Genomic DNA, 14,032 nt, shown 5'->3' with positions numbered 1-14,032 from the left:
GGAAAATACACCTGAATGAGTATACCATGCAGGAAGAGCAGCTTTCTAGAGCAGGAAGCATTTGGAGTTTGCACTGTTGGGAACGCTTCTGGCTATTACTCCCAAAACAGACTTCTTCACTTTTCCCAGGATGGCTTATCCCTGGATTAGAGAGGCAATGTCATGCAGATGAGTTGTTTGTTCTACATCTTGCAGCTGGGAAGAGGCTTCCTAAAGAACAGGAAGCAAACCTGTGAGCGCCAGGTCAGACCCTTCCAAACAGTTCTGGGCTAACTGAAGCCAGGCTTCTGGATGAGGCCTTGCTGTGCAGCAAGCACCAGGTCTTCAGTATGTGCAGGACTAACATCAGGACTACTCCATTCCTGACCACGACTGTGCTGTTCAATGCTCCTAGAACCAGGCTCTGGTCTCCTCATTAGGACCCTGCCAAGGGTCGCCTACCACAGGGACAGATAAAGAGGTGGTGGGCAGCTACAGGAGGAGTCTTTCTCCCACTCCCAACCTCTGTTGCTTCTGATCTGTCTGAGAGACTGTCTACAGAAATGCATAATTGCTCTCTGACCTCAGCTGTGATTTGAATTCAATATTCATCTTCATCATAACATGTATGCTTGCCTGCACTGCAGACACTTGAGTGCATTCTGGAAGAGGTGCAGCCTTTTCAGCTGATGCTGCTATCCAGTCCTCCCTCTTGACATGCTAATCACCTTGTGCAAAGTCATGTAGATGTATTTGATTTGGAACAGAAATATTCCTCTCCTGAGGACTGACCAGCATGGCTTGGAGATCTCTGCACTGTGAATGCCCTCACTACAGCCCACACCTGCTTTTTTTCTTTAAATATTATCACCTTTTCCTAAATACTGAGCAGGCATTTTGCTTGCTGTGCAAACTATTGTCAGAGTTTATGGCTGCATTAGTCTAATGCTATCCCAAGGTACAGCTGACAGCTCTGCACTTCCTTTGGGCAGGGCTGGCACCAAGATGGAAGAGTACCAGGAAATTTTAAAATAATTTATTTTTAAAAAGTGTACAAAGTGCCTTGTAAAACTGTAGGATGAGGCAAGTTTGAAAAGAAATTCTGAGACCATGTAAACCAGACATTTTTCTAAAGAAATGTATAAACAAACCCACATGACGTATGACACTTGAGACTGCAGCATGAAGTGGGGGTTTTATAGAGGAAACATGAAGCTCTTTGTGTCCCCTGCCACAGTGGTTGTCTCCATCAGGTAGCAGTGACAATGAGGAACAACTCCCGAAGCATGCACAATTTCTCTATGATCTGTAGGGGAAAAGGCTCTCCCAGGACCTGCTGCAGTCGGCTGATGAAGTCCTCTATCTTCAGTTGAATGTCCAGATGGCTGACGTCATCGCTGTCCTGGAGCTTGGGCTTGGCTTTCTGAATGATCAAGTCCATCCGGTCGTTGAGTGAGCTCCGTAAGTGCTCTGCAAGAGGAAATGCTGATGGGGAGAGGCAACACAGAGTGGGTTGCCTCACCTGTTCAGGGACAGATCGCAGCGTGCCACGGGCAGCGCTGCGCTGTGGTGAGGAGCGGCTGGGAACTGCGCTGATCCTCTGATGGTTATCCTTGATGTTTCTGCACAAGGCTACCCTGGTGGAAGAAGGTACTGTCCCCTTCTGGAGCTCAGTCTGCACGTGGAGAGAGCCCAAGAAATGGGGAGGGGGCAGGGCTTGTAGCATCCTTTTCTCCTGTGCTAGTGGCAGACTGGACAGCTGTCCAGCTGCAAAGGAGAGTCTCCAAAGAGCTTAACAACAGTGATTGTCTAGGGCTTCAGGGAGAATAAGACTCTATGCATATGTGATGGTGGGTTCCTCTGCATTCCTCCTCCAGAGAGCCTTAACCCCAGGCTAAAGCAGCTGAAGTTGGGAAGAAACTTTAGGAATTTTCTGGTAAAACGGCTTTAGGGAGTTTTAGGGAGTATTTTGTGACTGTGCCGCTCTCCTGGGGTCAGAAATACTGCTCCTTCCATGGCTACTATGGGTGGTGCTCCCTGCCCAGTCTACTAAGTGCTGAGTGTGTCCTGGCTTTACCATCCCTTGACTTCTGCTTTTCCTCCTAAACCGCCCTATTCTTCCACCCACTGTGTGTGCAACTTAGATAATAGTGGCCACAAAGCACCCCTTTGTGTACTCATCAGTGCTGGGATTGATCCTTTAGGAAGCAGGCTATTTCTTAGGGGCTAAACTTGGCAAAGCAAGTTGGGTGCTCTGCTTGATGCAACGTCACTTCTTTGCTCTGGCTGCTGGGAATAGCTACTAGCATGGACAGAGGCACATTATCTTTCTAAGACTCAGTGGCTGCGAGTTCAAGAGTGATGAGAAGAGAGGAGGAAGGGTACTTTGGCCATTCTACTGCAGCCTCTTGATGAGATTGTGTTTATTAAGGCCAGAACTGGCTGCTTACCCAGTATTACATTTTGGTAACTCATCAGCAGCAAACTCAAGTACTGCAGCATCTCATCCCATCTTTGCCATGCTGCTGTTTCGTCCTATGACAGGAGACAGTATTTGGTTATTAGAAGATGTTTTCTCAGGAGAAAACAAGGCAAAGGAGAGGTTGGAGTGGATACCTGGTATTGCAGCAGCACAGAGGAGTGGCTCAGGAAATACAGGATCTTGGCCAGAGACAAGGGCAAGGTCGTGGGCACATCACAACTATGCTGGAACAACAGGTCTAGCAGTTTGCAGCGCAGGAGCTGGCTCTCCATGGTGTTTAAGAAAGCTTCCCTGGAAGACAAAGAGGATTTACTTTGGGGAAGAGAGCACAGCCTGACCAGGGACAACTGCTCCAGCATGTTCCTGGTGTCCCGCTGGTGCTGATCTGGTGCAGATGTGGGTGACTGCAGGGGCTGCCCAGCAGTGCAGTGAAAGGAAAACCACCATATGTGTTAGACCTTTGTTATGCAGCTCGGCCATGGACGTGTTTACATCCTTAGGTCTGACCTGTGGTGACTCGAGGTTGGTACGGTCTGTGAAGCAAGCTTAGCTGCTTCACTTCACCCTGCCCAGCAGCCTGTGCAGAAGTTACCCATTCCTGCTGACTTGCAGGGAGCACAGCCAAGCAAGTGTGAAGTGGGGTCAGTGGCCAGTTGGATCTAGGAGATCTGTCCTGGGAGGAGTGATAGCTTGGTTAGAGTCAGTTTGGCTTGATTAGACCCGGTGCATGCTCAGAGAGAGTTCTGCTAAAAGGGTCTGAAAGGGCTGCCTGCTGGGGCTGGCAAACATGGGTGTGAAATGTCTGTGGGTCTAGTGGTCTTGTGTCTACACTAGAGCCAGTAAGGCCCTTGTGCTTTGGCTTCAGGTACCGCATTTCTTAGAGAAGCAAACAAAAGCATGTCAAGGCAAAGCTGTAGGAACTGTATCATATTTCTGATGAGCTTCTCAGTTGTCCCTGGGAATCAGTGATGTGTTTGCCAGTACTTGACCATGCTGTTGTAGAGTGCTGCTTTTCAGATGCTTTTTACAGTTGTGAGGTCCTGCAACTTTAACAAGTGGGAGAATCAACTTTTCTCAGCAACACATGAGCTGGGGAGATGCATTCGGCTGGTGATGTTCTATCTCCATGGGATCTGTCAGTCCAGCAGCCACACATTTGCTGGCTGGGTCATAAATGAGCCTGTCTTTCTATACCCTGTGGTACTTTATGCATCTAGACTTGGATGTAAATTGGGAATAAGACTATTGCTCACACAGGCAGATGCTGCCCTCCGCATGTTTGTCTCACCTTTGGCTCCTCAGGGGAATATTCAGTATAAATGGGAATATCACATCTGCAATCTTACAGGAGCTGCAGTTGGGAGATTTGTCCACTTCCACTGCGATGGACAACATCCGCTGGAGCAGGAGCATCACCCTAGGTTAGAAAGACAGTCAACGTCAGGAAACACAACCCCTTGGCTTGTAAAGTAAAGCAGTGGGGATGGCACCTAGTTCAGCCTCATGCCTTGCAGTGAGGGATGTAGGGGAACATAGCAGGCTAGATTTGGTGTCTCTTGGTGGCTTTTGAATCTGATGCTCTTGGAAGCAGAGCTAATCCCCAGATGGGCCCTTGGGAGGTCTCACTGGCTGTACTGAGTGTTGGTGGAGCAGGACGGGGCAGCCTGGGCCAAGAGCTCCAGTCTTATGCTACATGTAAGAGGAGGACACTCACTGAGCCAGTTTCCTGCCAGGTGAGGAAGTCTCTTGCTCACCAAGTATAAGTCTACCCCAAAGGAGAACTTGAGGTACAGCCTGGCTTCCCTGACCTGACAGGGAGAGACTCTGGCTTCTGACTTGGGCCCCATGATACTACCGGCAGGGAGTCAGGACTTCTGGGGCTTACTTCTGGGCGAAGAAAGCTGGTGGAGCCACCTCTGCCTGGTCAGTGCTGGCCAGCCATGGCGCAGATGAGCTGTGTTCGGCCTTTGCTTCTGCTGAAGAGGATGTAATCTCTTGCAGCTGCTCCTGGGGCTGGGAGAACCCGACTCCTGTAACTGCTGCGACCAACCATTCAACCACCTCCCTGGGACAGAAACAGGAACGTGAGCAGGGACAGGCCTGGTTTTGCTACATTCTGACCTCTAGATCCACTTGGAGCTCAAGGAAAGACCCCAAAGATGAAGAATATGTCCCACCCGCTTGGACAGGCTAGGGAGTAGCTCTGTTGAGCAGCAGATTTATATGCTTGTCAACAGGACCGCCTCCTTCTCAGTCCTGTCCTGAGCAATGAAAATCTGACCTCGTTCCTGGGAAAAGCCCACTAGGTTGTGGCTGGAAATGCCTTGCATCATCTCTGGTGGTTTGCTTTTGTAAACCTGCTCCTGTTCTTTATACTTGGGCCCTACGCTTTCCTCTGTCTCCCAAGCTTGTTTCCTGAAAAGTCTGAAAGTCTGACCTGGAATCTTGACAAGCGTTCCCTGAGCCCCTGCCTCCCAGCATCTGGTTAGAGAATAGGGGAGCAGGAGACGTCCCTTACTTGACATTGTTGAAGCACATGTCACATGAAAGCACTGTCTTGGCAATTGATTTCTGCAGCAGGCGCAACCTCAGGTTCTGCTGGAAGTCATCCTCCAGGGTCTGCACCACGTACTGCAGGAAAAGGAGCCGGCCAGGGGGCTTCTCCTGAGGGCAGACGGAGATGGTATGGGCCTGACGGAGTTGCAGGGCAAGGAGCACCAGGGAATTTTGCTGTCTCAGGAATGGGCTGATGTATGTGACTGAGTAGTAGCTCCAGGAGGAGCTGCCTGTCTCAGGCAATGCCCCAGGGGCTTGGCTGGACCTGCTTTACCATTGCACTAGGGCTGTGGCCCACAGAGGTTTTGTCTGTTGCTGTGTCTTCTTCAGATGAGACAACCTGCCTGCAGCTGTGCAGCAGCTTAGGGAGCACCGCGGATAAAAGCAGGAGACCCAACTGGCATTTGCTGCCCTCAGTGGCTGCAATAAAACTGCATGTTGGACTGGCCCATTCTGCAGCAGAGCATGGCCGTGAGGCCCTGGGGCAATGCTTACCCTCAGGCACCGCATACTGGATGATCCCTGCCCGATGTGACACACGCGGTGCCAAGTACCTGGTCCTCCATGATGTATTTCAGCAGCGTCCAGTCCCATCCCACCGTGGCGGCGTTGGCTGGATGGAGCCTGCAAGGACAGCACTGTCCATTTGTGCTGAACTCTCCGACCGTCTGCCTGGAGGCATGGCACCCCTGGCCCTCCCACAGCCCCACTTGCTCAGGGGCCTGCCCTACCTTCTCCTCTCCAGCTTCGCCCTCTCCCTTTCTCCTCCCCTGACCATGTTAATTTTTTGGAAGCACCTGACTGGGGCTGTACTCCATGGAGAGCATCGGCACTCCTGGGCCCGTGGCCTCACAAAACATTGTGACTCTCTGTGGGAACCCTGAGGGCAGTGGGGAACCGTTCCAGCCACCTCCAGCCCATGGCCCCTGCTGCAGCCCAGGGAAGGCGTTTCTGCCATGTCACAGCAGCGAAGAATGAGATCTGCTCTTCATGAGAAAGGCAAACACACTCTCCTGTCCTAGAGGGCTCCCTGGTGTCACAGGCCCTCCCTGCACTGTGCGGGCTTGCTACTAAACGATTAAAGCATGCTCATGATATAGTTGGAGCTGCTTTCCCTCTTGTCTCAGCATCCCCTGCCTCTCTCATCCCCCCATCCTCCATCCACTTGGGGGTTTGGCAGCTGCTGTCTGGGCCAGCAATGGCCCTGAGCCACCCTCAGACAGCCCAGGGCCTGCCTGTGCTGATAACAGGAGGCAGGGGCAGGAGGATCATCCTGGGTTATAGGGCAAATCGCTCCCTGTTCTGTGGGCGAGGACCATGGAGGTCCTCAGGAGCCCTCAGGAGCCCTCAGGAGCACCTAGCCAGCCCCAGGGCACCGTGGCAAAGGGAACACATACATTTGGATCTTCATCAGCAGCATGTAGGTGTCATTCAGGATCTCCCCTTGGTGCAGGTTCAACAGGATCTCTCTGATCAGGTGGGAGACGATTTCTTTGGGGGGACGGTGCTGGCGGGAGACGAACTCGCTCAGGAAATGCAAGGTGCCCTCCAGGAAGTTCTCCTCCATGGTGGTGCGCACCATGCTCAGCTTCCCGCTGGGGATGAGCTCAGGTTTCTGCTGCATGCAAGGCAAGGCAATGGGTGAAAGCTGGCTCCCCCCAACACAGAGGAACCCAGCTGTGATGTGGGGCCCACCATGAAAGGAACTGCAATAACCAGAGATCCCAACTGCCTGGCAAAGCTTCCCCTGAAAGGGGAAGCGGAGCAGGGACTGCCCCTGCTCCATCCTCTACTGCAGGGGCTGCTCTGGGCAGGCTCCGTCTGGGCTTGGCAGCGGCTGCTCTGAACCCCGTTTACCTGCTGTGTTTCCCTGTTGGGTGCTACACCTTGGAGGAAGAGGTGCTGGACTCCGCTCCTCCTGAAATAGTGCAGTTTGTTCAGCCAGGCCTTGCTGTCAGCCTTGGTCCTGGCTGGGGTCACTTGCTGGATCGCTTCGCGTGTCAGTAAGTCACCTGCTTCCAGCAAAGACCCTTGGGCCTTCCCTGGGGTTGTGGGGATGGCTGGGGCAGGCCTCAGCCTGGGGGGCAGCTCCCTTTGCTGGCAGAGGTGGGGAGTCTCTTCCTCCGGGCCACCGGCTCTCCAGCTGCTGCTGCTGTCCAGGCTGGAGGGGGACACGGACAGCAGGTCTGAGTCCAGCTGCATGCTGTCCAGGGAGCCCAAGTCATTGTTAAAAGTGGTGGTGCTGCAGTTCTGCTCCGGGCTGCAGGAGGAGCCGTGGTGGCTGGAGGTGGGACAGAAGCAGCTCCAGTTCTCCGCACTTTCTGCCGTGTCCGTGGTGGCACTGGGCTCTGCGGGAGTGCCGTGGCAGGGTACTGCAGGGCTCAGCCCTGCCGTCGCCTTCGTTTCTTGCGTTGTGGTGGAGCAGAGCTGGGGATCGGAAGTCTGTGCTGCTGGGGCAGCAGGCGCCTGCCCGGGGTCCTGGTCAGCCCAGCCGGCGGTGCGGGGAGGGCTGTGGGAAGGGCTGCATGTGTCCTCCGTCAGGTCGATGACGGCGAGGCTGCTCCACGGCGCCGGGTCTGTGCTCGTGTCCTCGCAGGTCAGATCGATGATCTCCTGCGGGGACAGAGGGGCCAGCGCTGTCAGCAATGGTGGCACCTGGGTACCTCGGTCCTCCCCTGCCAGGGACCTCTGCTATGGCGGCACTGTCGCCCCAGCCCAAGGGGAAAAAGGGGCTCATTGGCACCAGCCCAGGAAGAGAAACCAGGAGCAAAGACCCCACTGCCTGGTCGAGGGGATGGGGCAGCCTGCAGGGCAGCAGTCCCGAGCTCTAGTGTTGGCCTGCCCCGGCAGCGTGGATGAGCCCGAGCCCAACCTGGGCTCTTCTTCCCTGCTCCTGGCAGAGACAAACTCCCTGCTCCCCCCAGGGCTCCTTAGGGCAAACGGCTGTGTGCTCTGCTCCAAACACCTCTTGTCTTAGCCCAGAGTGGGCCTGGCTGCCTGCTCAGCTCCCTCCCGGGATGGGGAAATGCCAGCCCTGCTTGGGGTGCCCAGGGAGGGCAAGGGGAACGCAGCGAGCGCTCCTGTCCCCCATCCCCAGGGGCTCCTGCCCGGCGCTGGCAGGAGCAGCGCAGGATCCGAACCTCAGCACCCCCCCTGCAGCACGACCTCACCGGCTACATGGACACGAGCGGCGGGGAACAGAGCTACCTTCACATCCATGGCACCAAGCCAGAGCTACAGCAGCCCCGAGAATTTGGGGACTCCCATCCAGGACTCGCCGGGTGATGCAGCACCCAGAGCTCCAAGGACACGCCTGTCCGAGGGGCAGCAGGAGCAGGCAGGGGAAGGCAGCTGTGCCCGCACCACCGGCAGGCAGGACACGGCACTTCTCAGGGTCTCGACGTGCTCAGGAGGGGTCAGAGCCTGTTTGCTCTTGGAAAAAAAAACCCCTCAGCGTCTCAAAGCAGGAACACGTTTTGCGGACAATTTAAATCCATTTTTTTCCCTTGACTCAGACCTGCTGCCTTTCCCAAGGAGGGGCCGCATGTAGCCTGGGGAGGTGGCAAAACCCAGCAGGCCTCGCGTGCTCCGGGAAGCCGGTGGAGCCGAGGAGGGCCGGAGGCTGCCCCTGCTCCAGCCAGCCCCGCCGCACCGGGTGCCGCGGAACTGCCGGCATTTGAAACCTGCATCGGAACCGGGGCCAACGGCGACCGGAGCGGGGGGGAGGGGAGGGGTGGACAGACCGTTCTCCCCCGCCCAGGGCTGTGCCTCGCAGCCAGCCTCGTGCCCTGAACCGCCACCGCACCGGCCCATCGTCGTCGTCCCCTGTCCACGGGGTGGCCCAGGTGAGGGGGACGGCGGCCGCCCCACCACGGCCTGGGGGCTGGACCCCCGCCGGGGGGGCTGTACCCGGCAGGGTGCCCGGGCGCTGCGTCCTGGCAGGCTGGGACCCTCCTCGACGTGCAGCCGAGGGGACCAAGACAGACACTCCACGGCTGGGGGCTGGGGTCTTCCTGGGGAGACGTGGCCAAGGGGGCTGGGACCCCCGGGGGGACACGCTTGGGGACCGGGCCCCTGCTGGCGGGAGGTGGCCGAGGAGACCCGAACCTTCCTGGTTCCCTCTTCCTGCTGGGAGGTTGGGGGGGGGTCCTTGGGGAAGTGGCTGGGGACAGGACTGTCCTGTGAGGGACGTGACGGAGGGGACCTGGCTCCCCGGGAACACACGTCCGGGGCCCCGGGCCCGCCGCCCCCGCCCGGCCCGGGACACGCGCTGCGCCCCTCCACGGCCCTCGAGGCTTCATGTCCCCGCACGGCTCCCGTTCCCGCCCGCGCTCCGGCCGCGGCGGAAGCGCCGCCATCTTTGTGAGGGGCAGGCGGCGCCGCGCCCGCCGGGAGGCCCCGCCGCTCCGCCCCGGGGGCCGCCGACTCACCGTGGGGGGCGGCAGCGCTCGTTGCCGCGGCGGCGGGCGGCGGCAGCGACGCCGGAGCGGCGGCGAGCGGCTGCCGTCAGAGTCCGAGGCGCTTACGCGGGCGACGCTGTCGGCCATCTTCGCGGCGGGCGACGGCTCCGCCCCCGACGGGCCGGCAGCGGCGGCGGCAGCGCCGGCAGCGCTCTGGCCGCGGGCCGGGCAGGGCCTAGGGGGGCGGTGGGAGCTGCGTCAGTCGCGGCGGCGGGGCGGGGCAGTGGTGGCGGCGGCCCCGGTCGCGGCGCGGCGCCGCCGCCATGGCGCTGTCGCCGTACGTGCAGGCCATGCAGGAGCTGTTCCGCGCCAACACGCGGAGCCGCGAATTCCCGGCGCACGGCGCCAAGGTGCACTCGGTGGCCTGGAGCTGCTGCGGCCGCCGCCTGGCCTCCGGCTCCTTCGACAAGACCGCCAGCGTCTTCCTGCTGGAGAAGGACCGGCTGGTGAGCTCCTCCGGCACCGGACGGGCGGGGAACGGCGGTTCGGTACCGGGCCCCGGGGGACTCCTGGAGCGGCCGCTCGGGCGGGTACCGGGGCACCCCGGGAGCCCTTGGGCTGGGACTGGTGATTCGGGCCGGTACCGGGGCTCCCCGGGCCCGGATGCTCAGACAGGTGGCTCGAAGCGGGGGTGGGCCCCGGTGGTCGGTACCAGGCCGGGAAGCGGGGACTCGGGTCCTCGGGAGAGGAGCGTTGCCGAGGGCCCCGCAGGCCGGTGCCGTGGCCAGGGAGCCGGGACTGGAGCTGGTGCCTGGCTGGGGAGGGGGGAAGGGCTCCTCCATCCCGGCCGGCCGTGGGTGGTGGTGGGGTGGTGGGCTGGGCTCCCGCCCCATCCGGTAACTGGCAGCGAAGCGGGGTGCAGCATACTGGGATCCGGGGCAGAAGGGGGGTAGAGCTGGGCTCATCCCTCCCGTGAATGGCTGTTCTCTCCCTCCAGGTGAAGGAGAACAACTACCGGGGCCATGGGGACAGCGTGGATCAGCTCTGCTGGCACCCCAGCAACCCTGACCTCTTTGTCACGGCGTCTGGGGACAAAACCATCCGCATCTGGGATGTCCGCACCACCAAGTGCATCGCCACTGTCAATACCAAAGGTGAGTCCATGCCTTCCTGGGAGGGCTGTTGGGTCCCAGCAGAACTTCTGCTGCATGGAACCCGTCTGCAGTGGCACAGCGCTTTGGACCCTTCTCGTAGGTGTTGGCGATCAGGGCCTCTTTGCTGAGTGCTTTTATCTCTGTGTTGCGCTCATCTGTAAGGAGCAGCGGTGAACGTGAGGGCTGATTTACTCTGGTGTCAGGACTGGAGAAACTACTGAAATATGATGCTGACTGTTAAAATGTCCTGTGCACTTGTGTCTGGAGTCTGTGGGCTGCAAGGCTGGAGGCTGGGGAAAGGCATGTTTGCAGAGAGCCATGGTGGGAGTAAAAGTTTGCATGGATTCAGAAAGCGATTATTCGAATTCACGGGCTGGTTAACCCAGATACCATCTCTGCCCTTGGAAATCTCCAATTTTGAATCGCTGGGGCTGGAAACGGTGTTGTAAGATGACACAGAAACCTGCCTTGTTCTTACTGTTGTTCATATGTATTTATTGTTGCCTTCTCCTTTTTCTGGATCTCAGAGATCACTGGGTTGAGAGGATCTTTGAGCTGACCTTGTTTGGTGGTTGCTGTGGTCCCATCTTGGCTGAAATGGGAAGGGCAGTGATGTAGTCATGTTGGCTCGAAGCTGTGGTTCTGTTAAGTTTAATTTTCAATAACTGTACATATTTGCTGGACAGCTACTGCATAGGGTTTGTGTGTTAGACGGCAGACCTGGCAGTCTTTCCCATTTGGGAGTGGTTTGGAGTTAGTGGAGCAGATTGTGGCCTTGGATCAGGAATAAAAGCCACCTGTCTGTTTAACTCGTGGCTGCTGCAGATTGTTGGGTGGAAATGGGAACTGCTGCCTTTCTGTCTGTCCAGGGGAGAACATCAACATCTGTTGGAGCCCTGATGGACAGACCATTGCAGTGGGGAACAAGGATGATGTGGTCACTTTTATTGATGCCAAGACGCATCGCTCCAAAGCTGAGGAACAGTTCAAGTTTGAGGTGAACGAGATCTCCTGGAACAACGATAACAACATGTTCTTCCTCACTAATGGGAACGGTTGCATCAACATCCTCAGGTAGGCGCCCGTGGCAGTGGGTGGGCAGGGTAGCTGGGCTGGCTGCGGCAGACATCAGTCTGCAAGCTGCTTTTGGGAAACCCGAGTCCCACACCCCAGCGATTCCCAGCTCTGTGGTGGGAACGAATTTGCCTGGAGCTGAGGTTGCCCCAGTTCTGGGCTGGGCTCCCCAAGAGTGACCCTGATGCTTTGCCTCATTCACTCAGCACTCAAGGTTTCCAAGAGCATGGCTCTGCACCAGCTTGGTTTGCTCACAGTCCCAGTCCCAAGCCTGCCCTGCTTGTAGACGAGCCCTACGCTCCTCTCACTGTTTCCTGCCCTCTCCCTTCATCTCCGCAGCTACCCGGAGCTGAAACCCATTCAGTCCATCAACGCTCATCCTTCAAATTGCATCTGCATCAAGTTTGATCCCATGGGGAAATACTTTGCTACGGGCAGTGCTGATGCATTAGTTAGCCTCTGGGATGTGGATGAACTGGTGTGTGTGAGGTGCTTCTCAAGGTAGGTAGTGCTGTCCCGAAGTAGTTTTCCTCCCCTCCTGTGACGGTGCGGGAGGTGGCTCACTGTCTGCTTCGCTCTGTTGCTGCAGGCTTGACTGGCCTGTGCGAACGCTGAGCTTTAGCCATGATGGGAAGATGCTGGCATCAGCATCAGAAGATCACTTCATTGACATTGCAGAGGTGGAGACAGGTAACGGTTTCCTTTTGGAAGGAGGGAAGGATGGAGAAGCGCTGGTTTAGCTGGGAGGGCACTGGGAGTATTGGGCTGCTAAGGAAGAGCTTGGCTGTGCAGAGCAGAGTGCCGTGAGGGGGAGCCTCTGCCTCGTTAGTCTGTGCTAGACATGCATGTCATGTCTGTGCCTTGTCACCAGGTGATTAAAAGGCGCTGAAGCAGTGTTTGTTCCTCCTCTGCCCTGCGTGGGAGGGAAGAAGCAGGTGCTTGGCTCTGGTGTGCACTATGGGGCAGCGTGCAGCGGAAGGCCAGAGGCTCTCCAGGCTGACGTGGCCCCTTTTCCATGCAGGAGAGAAGCTCTGGGAGGTGCAGTGCGAGTCCCCCACCTTCACAGTGGCCTGGCACCCGAAGAGGCCGCTGCTGGCCTTCGCCTGTGACGACAAAGATGGCAAATACGACAGCAGCCGGGAGGCAGGCACTGTCAAGCTCTTTGGGCTCCCCAATGACTCCTAATGAAACCACACTGGGGAAGGCAACGCTTCCCTGCTCTCGGGGATGGGAGAGTGCTTAGTTAGTATAGGACAGGGTAAGGAGATGGCTCCCCTCCTTGCCTGCTTGGCAGTGCTGTGACCTGTGGCTCAGCTCTGTGCTACTGTTCTCGGGAGCATTTATAAAAGAAGCAGCTGGTGTGCTGGGGAGGACGGGAGGTGATGCTAGCAGAGCCCCCCCTCGCTGTCTCAGGGCTGCTGCTTCCTCCTCCCTGGGGCATGGGGGGCTTGTTCCAAAGGCAAGTGGCCAAAGGAAGTCAGTCACTGAAGGTGACTGCTGAGGAGCCTCCAGAGAGAGGAGCTCCAGGCTCCCCAGCAGTGATAAGCTACGTGACCGTCCCCTTCTGCCCCATGGCCTGGTGGCGAGGGCAGCCTTGAGAGCGCAGCCTGCCCCTTCCCCTCCCAACACCCCGTGTCCCTTCCCCGCACTGGGGCAGCGAGGGGAGGGTGGGGGGATGTGAGCTGGGGGATGTTTCCCCAGCTTTTTTTTTTTTTTTTGTATGTGTGGTTGTTTTTTTGAATTTTGATAAATCCTCTTCCATAATGACGATGCCTGTGGCTGCTCTGGAGGTAGAAGCGGGGAAGAAGGGGGGTGCTGAGCTGCTCTCCTGCGAGCTCCTCTCCCTTCCCCTGCCTCCTTCCCCTTGGCCATGGCAAGGCCCTGGCTGAAGGGTCTGTGTCGAGGGGCTGTCCCCCTTGTCCCCTCTGCCTTGTCCCCGCTGTCCCTGTCTCCTGTCCTGCGCTGTCCCCCCACCAGGGGGCGCTGCGCCCCCACGCTGGGGACAAGTGACACCACGGACACAGCAGAGGATGGGGACAGCTGCCGGGACCTGTCCCAGTCCTGTAACCCTGCTCCCGCCTGGCAGCACCTCGCATGGATGGAGCAGGGCCGTGGCTCCAGCAGAAGACGCCGCCTCTCCCATGGCCACCGGCGCCAGGCAGAGCCCTTCCCTGCGCCCCTGCCAGGGCTTCCCCATCCCTGCTCCCCGGGGACAGCCGTGGGGCTTTCTCCCCGCCCTGCATGCTGGGTCACAGGGGAGACGGTCACCGCACGGGAGGTGCAGGCGCAGCCTGCCTGCAATGGAGACCTTGCCTGCAAGATCTCTATCATTTCCTACCCTAATATTTTCTTCTGACAGAAGCTTTTCCAGGTGACTGCTCTGCTGA

The 14,032-nt window shown here is 57.7% G+C and overlaps 2 protein-coding genes across 5 annotated transcripts; one reads left to right on the top strand and one right to left on the bottom strand.

The window, feature by feature from the left end:
• Positions 1-884: 884 nt before the first annotated feature.
• On the bottom strand, positions 885-9,583 carry SIMC1 (SUMO interacting motifs containing 1). 4 transcript variants are annotated; one of them, XM_072872456.1, is made up of 11 exons: positions 9,448-9,583; positions 8,225-8,449; positions 6,875-7,630; positions 6,415-6,635; positions 5,572-5,641; positions 4,980-5,125; positions 4,347-4,526; positions 3,750-3,878; positions 2,596-2,752; positions 2,430-2,514; positions 885-1,449 (listed from the first exon to the last, which is right to left on the bottom strand). In XM_072872456.1, the coding sequence occupies exons 2-11, from the start codon at positions 8,234-8,236 to the stop codon at positions 1,229-1,231; spliced, it is 1,977 nt and encodes a 658-aa protein (XP_072728557.1). In that variant the 5' UTR covers positions 8,237-8,449; positions 9,448-9,583; the 3' UTR covers positions 885-1,228. The 4 variants fall into 4 exon arrangements, with proteins under 4 accessions (XP_072728557.1, XP_072728556.1, XP_072728555.1 ...); XM_072872455.1 differs by lacking the exon at positions 8,225-8,449 and having other exon boundaries at positions 6,415-6,632; positions 9,448-9,582; XM_072872454.1 differs by lacking the exon at positions 8,225-8,449 and having other exon boundaries at positions 888-1,449; positions 9,448-9,582.
• An 11-nt stretch (positions 9,584-9,594) lies between these two features.
• On the top strand, positions 9,595-13,382 carry THOC3 (THO complex subunit 3). The gene is made up of 6 exons (XM_072872459.1): positions 9,595-9,923; positions 10,415-10,571; positions 11,441-11,645; positions 11,985-12,146; positions 12,235-12,335; positions 12,667-13,382. The coding sequence occupies exons 1-6, from the start codon at positions 9,741-9,743 to the stop codon at positions 12,828-12,830; spliced, it is 972 nt and encodes a 323-aa protein (XP_072728560.1). The 5' UTR covers positions 9,595-9,740; the 3' UTR covers positions 12,831-13,382.
• The last annotated feature ends 650 nt before the right edge of the window (positions 13,383-14,032 follow it).

This window comes from Ciconia boyciana, chromosome 9, assembly GCF_034638445.1.
Source record: "Ciconia boyciana chromosome 9, ASM3463844v1, whole genome shotgun sequence".
NCBI classification, from domain to species: domain Eukaryota; kingdom Metazoa; phylum Chordata; class Aves; order Ciconiiformes; family Ciconiidae; genus Ciconia; species Ciconia boyciana.
Note: the sequence above shows the minus strand (reverse complement) of the source record. Positions and strands in the feature narration are given on the sequence as shown.